The sequence below is a fragment of the Odocoileus virginianus genome, chromosome 8, assembly GCF_023699985.2.
Source record: "Odocoileus virginianus isolate 20LAN1187 ecotype Illinois chromosome 8, Ovbor_1.2, whole genome shotgun sequence".
Taxonomy (NCBI): Eukaryota; Metazoa; Chordata; class Mammalia; order Artiodactyla; family Cervidae; genus Odocoileus; species Odocoileus virginianus.
The window spans coordinates 15,014,267-15,027,603 of NC_069681.1; the positions used below are offsets into that span (position 1 = coordinate 15,014,267).

The 13,337-nt window shown below is 39.2% G+C and overlaps 1 protein-coding gene across 10 annotated transcripts in view; it reads right to left on the bottom strand.

Annotated features, from left to right (window-relative positions):
* ZC3H13 (zinc finger CCCH-type containing 13) overlaps positions 1 to 13,337 on the bottom strand; it is a 93,786-nt gene that overhangs the window by 8,791 nt on the left and 71,658 nt on the right. For 5 of the 10 annotated variants that reach the window (XM_070471211.1, XM_070471213.1, XM_070471212.1 and 2 more), the window contains 7 exons: positions 13,124 to 13,315; positions 8,943 to 9,026; positions 8,044 to 8,593; positions 7,249 to 7,302; positions 4,581 to 4,684; positions 3,043 to 4,221; positions 1,845 to 2,363 (listed from right to left, as the gene is read on the bottom strand). In XM_070471211.1, the coding sequence (XP_070327312.1) occupies positions 1,845 to 2,363; positions 3,043 to 4,221; positions 4,581 to 4,684; positions 7,249 to 7,302; positions 8,044 to 8,593; positions 8,943 to 9,026; positions 13,124 to 13,315 (2,682 nt within the window). The remainder of the gene's footprint in view (positions 1 to 1,844; positions 2,364 to 3,042; positions 4,222 to 4,580; positions 4,685 to 7,248; positions 7,303 to 8,043; positions 8,594 to 8,942; positions 9,027 to 13,123; positions 13,316 to 13,337) is intronic. The other 5 variants (XM_070471215.1, XM_070471214.1, XM_020873942.2 and 2 more) reach the window with 3 other exon arrangements.

Here is a 13,337-nt window from a genome sequence, read left to right on the forward strand (position 1 = left end):
TAGTTTTAAAGTATTTTTAGTAACCACTAGTGTATCTTCCATTTCTTTATTTACCAACCTGCCTCAACTACTTATGCTAAAGCTTTGTCTCTTGGTGAGTTACTTACAAACTTGAATTATCATAGTACTACACAGTACATTTAAGATTTCTAAGCAGGTTCTATCCATATACTTTATTGAGTTTACAACACTAGGTTTCAAAATGCAACAGTATCCTTCATAGATATAAACTTGCAGCAAATAAACTATGGGATGTTTCTAGTCATTCTAATAATTTTCTACTCTATTAAATTCTGTACTAATCTCATACCCCCACCAATTCACTTGTAAACAATTTTAACAACTTCATTATACAAATATACATCTAAACATAAATGCAAATAAAAGGATTTCTAACTTTTCAAGCTTATCAAACTCATTGTCCTACTTTAAGTGGGTAAAGTTTTTCATTTCACTTCTAAATCTCCATGCCACATTATCCACGGTCATAACCAATGAATGGTATATTTTATGGGATGAAGGGCACAAATTCCAATCACAGGAGAGTGATTATAATGATTAGTTCAAATTACATTCAATTATACCCCAAGGCTGTACCTCCAACAGTACTATGGCTCACAAATTGATGCTACTGAAATTCAAATTTTAGATAAAAATGAATGTGATGACCACTGAGGTAGAAACGTTTTTGTCAAGTAGAAAAAAATATGTTAACAGTTTGGTGTACTGAAATATATCTAACCAAATAACCAAAAGATACAAGGATGTTTATAGTTTTAAAAGAATGTGAACAACTTTATTCTGGGACCAGTGCTGCAATACAGCAAATAAAAGGAATGTAAAATATTACTGCTCATGTACTAAGCATCCCAGAAGTTTCTTGGGGGCTTGACGTGGAAAGGGTACATAAGCACTGGTATCAGAATTGGACAGTTCATGGAGGCAGAACTTCCAGGAGCATTCTCAGGGGAGGCCATTACTATTGTTACCCTGGACTATAATTCACCACAGAATAAGATGTAGGACAGGTATGGACAGGCAGGACAGATTTTCATGCATCAGCTATTTATTGTGTTCTTGCTAAAGGCTTGAAGATAAAGAAATAAAAACCTATGGTGCCTAACAAAGGAGTACAATATAATGGGGAGAGAACCATGGAAAATAATTTACAATATGGTGCAGAGATGCTTTTATTAAAGATGTATAAACAAGGTGCTTTGGCAATTTGAAAGACTAAGCACCTTTAGCAGAGACAGCTTCAGAGAAAATAAGGCATAAACTGGGACTTGCTGTTTGAGTAAGAAAAGACAGAAGGGAAAAGGTCTGTCAGGCAATGGGAAGAGAGGCTCAGAGAAGGCTTGAGGGGGGAGACCACCCAGAGAACACAGAGGTGAGTCAGTATGTACAGCAGGCTGGGGGTGAAGGATGGACGATGGAGGGTCACGCAGTGGCAGCTGGCTCTGACTGGGTAAAAGGGTGTACGTGGCCTTCTCAGAGTCCCTCATTCTAGGAGCTGGGAGTCAGTTTTAATAAGGGACATCAGGATCCTCAGATTTTACTACCTATGGCAGGCTCTGGAACCCATTCCTGCAGATACTGAGAGACTGAAGGATGACTATAATTTTATCTCATTTAGGCTTATTAGAACCAAGTCTACCTTAAAAGTACTAACGAGGCGAACAAGTTTTTTAAGTATCATAGGCCTTTTCCTTATAAAATCTATTTTCCCTAAAACGATGGAGTCAATAATCATATCAGATGACCCTTCAAAAGGAAGTACTGGTTTCCTATGAGATCTGAGAAGAAATGGGGCAGTGAAACAGATGGAAAGGAGTGACACTCACCTTCCACACTCTCAGCCCTCTCAGCTTTACTTGTATCTTCAAATCCCTGCACAGATCCCAGATCTTTATCCAGCCTTTCTTTATCCAAAGCTCCAGAGTCTCGGGAACCACCTTCTAGGTCTCGGTCATGTTCACTCTCCAGCTTGACTTCACTGCGTTTTACAGACTCTACTTGAGAACCCTCAAACGTCCTGTCCCTGTCCCTCTCCCGGTCCCTTTCCAGGGCATCGGAGAGTAGTCGCTCCCTCTCCCTGTCCAAGTCTCTCCTCTTGTCCCGTTCCCTCTCCCGTTCCCGCAGTCGGTCCCGGTCCCTATTCCGGGGCCAATCTTTATCGGCATCCCGCTCCCAGTCTCTCTGTCGCACGTCCCTCCTTTCTCGCTCCCGCTCTCTCTCGTGCTCATAACGGTCGCGCTCTTGAAGCCTCTCTCTGCTATCAAACGACCCCGATCTTGAGTGGACCTGTCGATCTGACTCAGGAGAACTTCTTCTGGAACTATGGCTTCTTGAATCCTGGCGATCTAAAATCAATGTACCATATACAAAGACTTTAACACATGATAAAACAGAAATAAAACGCTTTAACACAAGGTCTTTTAAAACTTAAAATTTCACTTTTTCTGTACTTGTTTTAAATTATCCAAAGAACTCATCTTAAGTAAAAAATCCATCTCAAAGAAAAACATCCACCACTCTTCAGTAGTGTCAAATATGCAAAAGGCATATTTGTTTCCTTGTTTATTTCCACTATAACCACAAAAGATCTTTAAAGAAATAGGTATGTAAACATTAGTAAGCATTAATAGAACTGATCATTTCATTATGCACCTCCCCACTACCTTATATACCCAGTCAACAGAGGAAAAGCATTGGTTGCAAGAAGCAGAACCAGAAGGTTAAAATTTTTAGGCATCAATAGAGAACCTGAACATGTAAGTGCTTTCCACCAAAATATACTACTAAAATCCTGATGTTAAACTGAGTGACATCACTGAATGTACCTCTACTCTATCGGTATTAATGTGATAATAGGTAACATCATGGTGGGATGGCTAAGCTTTTTGAGCTCCTTGAAAAATTTAAGGCAGTGTATAAACAACTTAGCATTTACTTTAAAATTACAATTCGAACAAAACATAAAAATGTACAAAACATACTCACATAAGAAACACTGGTTAGTTTATAATTTGTTTTTATTACCTGAGGAAGTACTTCGACTAGGTTCTCCACGCTTTAGCTGATCAATCCTGGATTTTCTCTCTCCTGTGATTTCCAGACTTTTGGTTTTTTCTCTGTCTCTTGAGCCGCTATGCAGCACTCTCTTTCGACCGTTCTGGTCATCCCCACTTCGATGAGCAGAGTCGTTGGATGGGGAGCGGAGACGGCCAGAGGTGTGACTGCGATTACTCCGATTGCTGCCGAGGCTGCTGCTCCGCTTCTGATCCACTGGCTTGCGATGTGGTGCGTCTTCTATAGTAACATGAGGCGCCTCTACCTTTTCCGCTCGTGTTCTGTGGCACTTCCTATGGGAGTCTTCATTGGTAAAAGAGGTATTGGTGGTGAGGAGGGCGGAAGTGGAAATGGTGGTGGTCGATGTGCTGAAGGCCGAGGCAGGGGTGGTCGCGGCAGCAGCCAGAGGAGGCGGGGGAGGAGGGAGAGAAGATGGGGAAGGGGTCCTTCCAGGGGTGGCGGCAGTGGCAGCATGCTCTGGCTCTGTCATGTCCGTGCGGTCAGGCACGTCCTCATCAGACCAGTCACTGAACGCTGTATCTTCTTTCTTCTGAGGGTCCTCTAGAGCGCCATCCTTATCATTGGACATGTCAGCCAGTTCCTCTTTGGCTGTGATAGGTGGAGTCCTCGGGCCTCTTTTCTTCTTACTCTGCTGCACGGTTTCTTCATCAGAGATGTCAGAATCACCTCTGGACCTCTTACGCTTTTTTTCAACACTTTTCTTCTTCTGTCCTTTTTTTGGTGAAAATACTTGACCATCTTCAGACACTGTCTCTGTGTTTCCCCTCCCTATTCCAACATCATCATCTTTCTTTCTCTTAATAGGTTTCTTTTGAATCTTTGCTTTTCTCTTGTTCTCCTCATGAGCTCCATCAGAGATGTCTCGATCTTCGGATGGGTGGTGTCCTGTCAGGTCTTGTGAACGAGTTCTGGAGCTCTCTGTGATTTCTGTCTGTTCTCTCTGCTTATCTACAGAAGAAACTTTCTCTTTGAAATCTAGCTCTTCATAGCGCCTTGAACTTTCTTTTCTTTCTGGTTTACGATCATCTTCTCTCCATCTACCCTGTCTGTCTTCTGTAAGGTGTGATGGACTAAGAGAACGTGATTCTTGAGGTCGAACAACCTGGCTCAAGAGTCTGTGTTTTTCATCTAGACAAAAAGATAAAAGTCATCAGACTCTTATCATGTTAACAATATTGCATGCTATCTATAAATAACAAACCAGTCTCTCCCTTTTCATTTTAAAGGTTTAAAAATAACAATAATTTCAGTAAAAACCGAAGTATGGCTTTACTACAACTAGTGGGAAATGACAAGTGCCACTGTGGTAAAATGACTATATATTTCAAACACAAACTTTTTTTTAGTCACAATGTGATATATTCAGAAGCAGCAGAGCAAGTAAAAATATTAAATCTTAATTCATCATTTCCTATTGATGTAAAAGAATTGTCTCATGGTTACAAATAAATATAACTCTAGAAACAGGGAACACAGATTCTGCTTACTTTTATCATCTCCACTGTTGTAGGCATCACTGTCAGGAGAATGCTCTCGCCGGCGCTTAGGTGACTGACGAGGGCTAGGACTCCCTTCATTTCTATAGCGCTTCCTAAATCAGACAAATGTAATTTATAAGATTCCAGGGGATGAAAAAGATTTCTTTACCACTTTTTTTTTTTACTATTATTTCTTACTGTAACTAGAATATGTAATTGTAGGATAACAATACTATCAGAGCTATCTGTATCATACAAAGGGCATTTATTTAGCATCTTTAACAAAATTCTTTATCTGTTGAGACTTAACGATTGTGGACTTAAAATACATGGCGCCATCTCTGCTTTTTTTCACCATACATGTAGAATCACTCACTGAAATTCGCCAGATTTAATTACTGTAAAGTGGTAACACAGCAGAGGATTCAACCCTACTGAAACTTATTCATCAGTTTTACTGTTTTATGATATAGAAATACCTTTTGTCGGAAAGCCAAATGAGAAAATCTAGTATTGGCTTTGGGGTCAAACAAGACTTGAGTTCAACTTTTAGTCATGTTACCTTATTATGCAATCTTAGGTAAATTCTTTGAAGTCATTCTTAGCTTTTTCATCTGAATATAGGTGAAAAATGGGGGTCCATCTCATAAAACTGCAGTGAGGAATAAATTTGTTATGTCATAAGCCCAGTGCCTATCATGTTGTGGGCACACTAGTAAAAATTGGTTCTAACTCACCTCTTAGAACTAAATCATCTACTTAATGACAAATTAATAAAATAATTCATATGTTCATTATTTCTTATTCTTTAGTTAAACTTTAGATGACTAGTGTTCTATATCTTTGGATACTTAAGTTACTCTAGTGTTTTCCTATATGTTCACTGAATTTTGACCACTTTTCTCCTTTTAACACAAACACTGTTTCTAAGTATGATGGCCAGAAGTTGGGTAACACTGTAGCACATGAGCACAGGTACCTCCTTGATGGCTCATTTATACAGATGAGCAACCAGGTAGAAAATGAGGCCCCAGATGCAGTATGACAACTGACTGGCCCAAGCTTGTAACAGTTCCTTATCTAAAGCTCCTGCCATCATCAGGTAGTCTATTTCCCCATCCTTTGAATCTGGGCTAACCCAGTGACTTACTATGTATGACAAGAGGATGTGGTGAAAATGACACTGTGGTTAAGTCTGGAGATTTAGGACTCAAGAGGCCTTTCAGCTTCTGCTTTTGCCTTCTTGGTATGTTTCTACTATCATATGCAAAAACAGAGTTTAGATTATTAGAGGAAAAGAGGTCAAGATACCCCAAGCAACAACCAGCACCAATCACCAGACATGTGAGGACAGCCATTTGGGGTTATTCAGACCTAGCTGACCTGCTAGAGTGACTGGAGAAACAGAGTGATCCTACATGAGACCAGTAGAAGAGCCACTCTGCTGAGTCAAACTGGAAACCCACAGAATCATGACCAAATAAACAATGGTGGTTTTAAACTTCCACCATGACAATATACTGAGATGACAATAGATGAAAATATCAAGATATTTATCTCATATACCAAGTTACTTTATTGAGCAGCTGACTACTAAATTTCTGGGGCCCTTGTCAATGCTTGGAATATTTAACCACGACAAGCTCAAAGAAATTCTGGCTACTGTACATTGAGATAAGAAGCATGAAAAATATAATCAAAGCATAGGACTAAAAAATAAATAACAAATATTTCAGAATTTTAATCTTAGAAGATACAGAGTTAGAGGCCAGGGAAAAGAGAAATAATACATATTTTGTGCCTACATGTGTTAAAAGTAATATCTGAATTTTATGTTTAATGTGAGATATTTTTTAATGTGGAGTGAGAGAAGCCAGAGAGTGAACTATAGAAAACCATGGCTGCAGACTGAAGGGAAGGCAAGACCTAATGGAAGAAGCTTCCATTTCTGTGGTATGTTGTTTGTCTATAACCAAAATCCGTAACAGCAATGAAGAAAAATGCCTAAATCACAGAGTGTATTCACCATGAAGCAAATGAGCTAGAAGTAGGGACAAAGAAACTGAAGCTATATAAATGATTTTCAGTTTGTCTTAACAAATTTAACTGTATCCTCTATTCTAGTTGGCATTTAAAAAAAAAAAAAAAGGCCTTTAATTCAGATGTTCGGTTTTGGGTCTGTAAAACCTCAAAATTGACCAATCAGAGTCTGGGATTCTCATGGCTATAGTGACTGGCTCAGCTCTCTTGTTTACTCCTCAACTGAAGGCTATAACTGAGCTGAAAGGTATAACCCTGGGGTCATCCTAACCATCATTTGGGGAAAAGTTTTCTAAGTCTAAAACTAATACATAAGAAAACAGTGCAGAAATACCATTCTTGATGCTTTGAGAATCTGAGTATAATCACATCAGAACAAATAAAAACTAACCCTGAACTTCCCACATACCTGAGCAAATAAATTTTTTGGTATTAAAAAAAAAAGTGAGAGAGAGAAAAGAAAAGAGAAAATGCCCTCGTATATAACAACACATCTTTTTACTGCAGTAACTTTTGCAATGCCATGGACTGTAGCCCGCCAGGCTCCTCTATCCATGGGATTTCTCAGGCAAGAATACTGGAGTGGGTTGCCATTTCCTTCTCCAGGGGATCTTCCCAACCCAGGGATCCAACTCACGTATCTTGCTTGGCAGGCAGGTTCTTTACCACTGATCCACCTGGGAAGCCCGTACTAAACAAAACAACAACAACAACTATAACTCCACAGTCCAGAGAGGATACCTCTCTCTCATCTTCTTTGGTGGTTCCAGAAGTTCCTCAGTTCTAAGACATTATGAATGCTTCTGCAGCCTGCGGGTGGTGACTCTAAACTTCTAAGTACACAAAACTCATAAAGGACTAACAGGAACAGGACAAACATTATGTCCTGGTGACAAGCCAACTCTATTAACTAGTTATACAGTGGATATGAAGGGATGGGACACAAATCCACTGGTTCTACCACTGTTCGGTTGGATTCCTGTTAAAAACAAGTCTCCAGCAGTCAAATAAACTAATGTGCCATCAAAAATGGCTGCAAACAGTAAACAAAAATTATTAACTGTATCCGTTGGATACAGAAATAAAAGAATGAGAAAAGTTACTTTTATCCCTTGACAATTCAAAAGATGTTGCATGCCAAGTAAAGATAATAAAGCTGAGATACACGAAAATGCAGAGAGGAAAAAGAATGAACCGGGTAGGTGGGAGGGGGAATCGGGATGGGGAATACATGTAAATCCATGGCTGATTCATGTCAATGTATGACAAAAACCACTACAATATTGTAAAGAAATTAGCCTCCAACTAATAAAAATAAATGAAAAAAAAAAAAAAGAATGAACCGGGTATTAGGGGCCGGAGAGAAACTTAATGTACGGAACCTTCTGAATTCCTCCTCTGAAATATAACAGCCTGGCCCGTGGCCACTTACTTGGACTTTCTCTCCTCGTGGCCGTCTCGGGGGTTCCGGTCTTCCCGGACGTCTTCCCGCTTTTCCCTGCGGTCCTCGCGAGCTTTCTCCTTGTCTTCCCACTCCCTCTGGCGCTCGCGCTCGCGCTCCCTCTCCCTCGCTCTCTCCCGCTCGCGCTCGCGCTCCCGTTCCCGTTCCCGCTCGCGCTCCCGCTCCCGCTCCTCGCGCTCGCGCTCCCGCTCTTTCTCCCGGTCGCGCTCTCTCTCTCTCTCCCTCTCTCGGTCGTGCTCCCGGTCTCGCTCTCGCTCCCGGTCTCTCTCCTTCTCTCTTTCTCTCTCGCGCTCCCGCTCCCGCGCCCGCTCTCTTTCCAGTTCCCTTTCTTTCTCTCTCTCCCGGTCCCGCTCGCGCTCGCGCTCTCTCTCCCGCTCGCGCTCCCGTTCCCGGTCTCTCTCCCTAGCCCTTTCGTCTCTTCTATCATCCGTTCTGTCTACTCTTCGTTCCTCTCTTCTTTCATCACGCTCAAGCTCGTCATTCCTTCCCTGATGTCGAATTGGTGAGCTTGGTCTTTGATCTAGAATGAAAATCAAGTTTCATCAGTGATTAATTTGACAGATAAAAGCTACTGTTAAGACAGTATGGCAAATCTTAAACTTTATCTGTGTATAGGGTCACACTGGTAACAAATATAAATCAGGTACTATATTTACTTTTAATTTAATCATCCAAATAATCGCCACTAGATGTTTAAAAATATTCTTTTCTTAAAGGTCACTTTTATTTGCCCTCTAACTACCCTGTTTCTGCTCCCATCAGCCCCGCTCCCACCTCCCGTGATCCGCCTTTCATCTTTCTATGCATGCTCCCTGCCCTACCTCCAGCCCACTGCTCCAACCCCACTTTCTGCCATCTCTACCCTTCACCTCTGATCTTCTCTGTCCCCCCAGCAGGGCCTGAGAACACTGGTGGCAAAGGATAGGGGCAGCAGGAGGTGTAGAACATAGGAGCTGAAGGAAAAAAAAAATTTCCCTCGTAAGTCACACCTCTAATTTCAGGCCGAAAATATATACACAAAGTGCAGCTACTATGTGAGGAAAATATAGTAGAACAAAACATGTCAGTATTTGTTGCTGAGATATCAATTTATCATAAACTAGAATATTAAGGGTACTGATGCTTAGCAATCTTGAAATAATATAAAAAGTGTTTCATATTAGTGATATATATTTATAAATAACTACTAATAAACTGAAAACTTTAATCATATAACTACTCAGATGAAGAGCTGTTTTCTTAAAATGTTAAATGATAATGATAACCTCATCACATTTATATACATATATATATATTTTTTAATACATGAATCATATAAACAGACTGAATACATGCTGCCCAATATGCCCAATTGAGCAAGAAATTAGTCTGGGATCAAAAAATGTCTAAGAAAATGGCAAGAACCTTTCCACAGAGATAGCCAGTTTTGAAAAGCAGGTCACTGTGCTAGGATCTAGGCTACTACAATGTCTCTATTTTCATACTGCAAAGTAATGTTTACTAGTTAGTCATAAAGGTCCTAACACAATATGGCCAACAGGGTTTGTACATGAAATCTCTGACATCAACTTATTAAGCAGAATAATTTTAGGATATTTGTAGGGAAGGGGTCAATATAGTAATTTGAATTTCCTTTCTTATCACAGATAAAAAAGATAAGAATTATCCATGCTTATTCTTTAGAGGTTATATATCAAGCTATGAAAGTTCACAGAAGTTTAAAATTGAAAGAAAACTAAACTCTGTCCACCCCCCCTTTCCTCATTCTCTTCTTAGAATATATGGTCCAAAAGTTGATTTATCAAAGTCACAGAGATGGTAAATACATGAGGCTCTCAGGACTAGAAGTCAGTTCCCTTACACCCCCACTTTTTTTTTAACTTTTGCTGAAATCAATTTAAATTTAAAATTGTTCCATGTACTACACGCTAGTTCCTGGAAAGCTATATACTCATGTCTTTGACTGTCTGAATTCCTGGTTTGGGGGTCATACTAATGTCACAAAGATTACAAAACAACCTGAAACAAATTCAATACTGTAATTTATAGCAATTCACACTTGAAATTTCTGATTATAGCAATGTTAGGGAATAGACTGCTTTACTCAGGCAAGCTTTTTCTGACAAATGAAAACTATCCTCCCAACCACACTGACAAAGTTCCATACTTCAAAGAAAATGGAAAGGAACATCACTTAATACATCTCATCTTCTGTATCCTTCCCCAAAAATGTGTTTTTCAAAGGTACACCTCTCTTCATATATTTCCTTATGTTAATGAATGGCATGCCCACTCATGAAACCCATTCTGAGTTTTCCAAGTTCCACTGTATTCAAGTACCATCAATTTCACTCTCAAAATATTTCTTTTTTTCCATTTTCTCTCTCAATTCCTACAATTCATATTATTAACTTAGACTTTGGTCTTCTTAGATGCCCATGTTATCAGTGGTCTAACGTCTTTGGTCTTTTCGTAGACTCTCTAATGCTTTTATTTTTATTGATGAAAACTAATATTTTTTTCCAACTGCTTAAAAAAAAAAAGGCTGTTTAAAAGCACTTATTATAGGCAGTGAAAAAGGCAATTAAATCCAAATTTTTTAGCCTGACTTATTAGGCCATTTATAACATGGTCTGTGGTCTCTCACCCATCCTCTTTCCTTCTTTCCTTTCAATTGTAGCACACCTCTACTCCAACCTCATGATTCTTTACTCCCCAGAGCATATGTTTTTTTTCAGTCCCGTGTGTCTGCACATCCTAGACCCTCTACCTGACAGTGTTTCTTCCATGGCTCCTTCTAGCCAACTCCTATTCATTCCTCAGGCCCTAATTCAGATGTCTCTTCTTCAGGATGCTTTTGTGGATTGCCTCAGATTTCTATGTGCATCTTTGTCTTCTCAAAGAACTTCATACAGTAGTAGTATTTATCATATCTGATTGTCTACCCTAATCAGCCTGTGAAGAACTAATGGGAAGATTTAAATTCCTGAGCACAAGAACAAGGTCTTGAGCACATCTCTACCTTTGACCTCTATCCATCTCCCTTTGCTCACCATACTCTAGTCACACTGATCTTCTTTCAAATTCTAGGACATATGAAGTTATTTTCCATCTCAGACAATTGGCACATATTCTTTTCTCTGCATGTAATGTTTTTACCCTCAATACCTACAATGATAGCTTCTTTCCTTGCATTTATACCTCTGCATATATGTCATCTCAAATTTTTCATAAGCACACTATTTAAGGAAAGTAGGTCCCACTCAACCTTTATTTCTATCTGGATCTCTTATATGTTTCCTTGAAAGCATCCACCAATCATTTCTGTCTTCAGGGGGGATACTGTCCCTTTTATAAAGTTTTACATGTGCAAGAACTGTTGTACTCCAAAAACCCAGCAAACTGCAGGAGTACTCAATAATCATTTGTAGAATATATAATCAAAAGTATATTTTTATTTCAACTGTACAACTGATATTTACTGAAGTAGTTATAGTAAAATAAAATAGAAACAACAGGACATGTACTCAGAAAGCCTGAGTTTGAATTTTAGCTTTAGAACTTTATTCTCTGACAATGAAAAGAATCATTACCCTTCTCTTGGCCCAAGTCTCCTAAATTATAAACACAGATTTCCTTATCATACCTAAGCTCACAGATATTGAAAGATAAAATGATTTAAAACATACATTTTCTGACTTAATACTGTAAAGAACATTAAGCCAGAGAGTATATAAAGAGCAACTTTCAAAGTTCTTGGTAACTCAATACATATGTGGTTGAACTAAATAAGACTGAAACCAAATGCTACACTGAATTCAGGCATGAGATGAGAAAAATCTGAGAGGGACATGAAACTAGAAAAAAAGAAAAAATAATAAGATATAAAAAAAAGCATTACTAGGACATGGTGTTAGATTAAAGAGAATAAAGACTGGTAAATCAGTGTTTGGGAAGAAATAATTTCAGGTTAAATAATTTCAGTTAAAACAGATCATATCAACTCCAGCCTCATCTGTACCTAAGGAAATCATACACATCTTTCAACCCAAATGCATTAGGCTTGCTATAACAAACTCAACTCAGCAACTTGTATCTATGTCTCTGATCTCATCTATGCTCTCAAAAGTACAAGGTGTCTTAGTATGTTCGTTCTCCTCTTATTATGACCTGACCCATATCAAGATAAATGTTACCTCATATATAATACAGCCCACTGTGAAGCATCAACACTCAGTTCCCTACTCCATCAAGTTTTATATGATGTTAACTTCAGCATTATAGCAAACCTTACTTTAGTAACTAGGAAAAGTTAGTAAGACCTTCATAAGGCCTTCATAAGGTCACAGATGTTCAAAGGCCTAACACGTACTGACAATAAAAGCTTGTTTAAGGAAGTACTTATAACCCTTCTAAACGGCCTTCTAGTATCTTGCTTCAATACTGTTTTAAAAGGTCTTCTAGTAGAGTAACGGAAAAATTTTTAGCTTAGCTTAAAATATACAAGAATATAAAGTTAGCTAAACAAAGTATTACATATTCTCAGGAAGGAACATGAATAAACTATTTCTGCAGACAGCCCCTAACCCATCACCACCGCCTTTGTCTTGTTCCTCCCTGGCAGTCCTTACAAGTCTGTGTATCACAGCTAGTGAGTGAGTGAGTGGTCGGGACACTCGGATGAGAAACTATCTCCTGAATCAGAAATACCTGAAATGTTACCCAAGCACCTATGTTCTTGAAAACACTGTGAGCTGTTTGGTTAAGGTTAGAGACATGCAGCAAGGCACCTCAACTCTTGCAGTATGCAAGTACCTACTACTTCAGTACCTGCTCTGTTACCACGTTGAGTACTGGTGGCCAGTTATTTAGATAATCTCTACTAAACTAAGTAAAAAAGATCATATGACCAAATAACTTAAAATGTGCCAACAAACGAAAGTCTTAAAAGATATTTTATGTTAAAAAGTAAACTGATAATGGCTGGAAAAAAGCTACAATTCTCCCTATCAACACTGGTGACTATGTAACAGTATTTCACTTAACAAACCTCTGTCTCTGTTGTCACGACGGTCTCTCTCCCCATGTCTTCTCTCAAAGGAAGAATCTCTTGCTTGCTCTCTGCTGTCTCTTTCAGGGTATCTGTCTCTCTCAGGGTAGCTGCTTCGCGTCTCCCAGCTGTCGTGATAGTTGCTACTACTGCTGTGACTATCAATCTGAGAACCTCTTGTGCCTCGACTTCCTAAACAAAGGATATTCACACA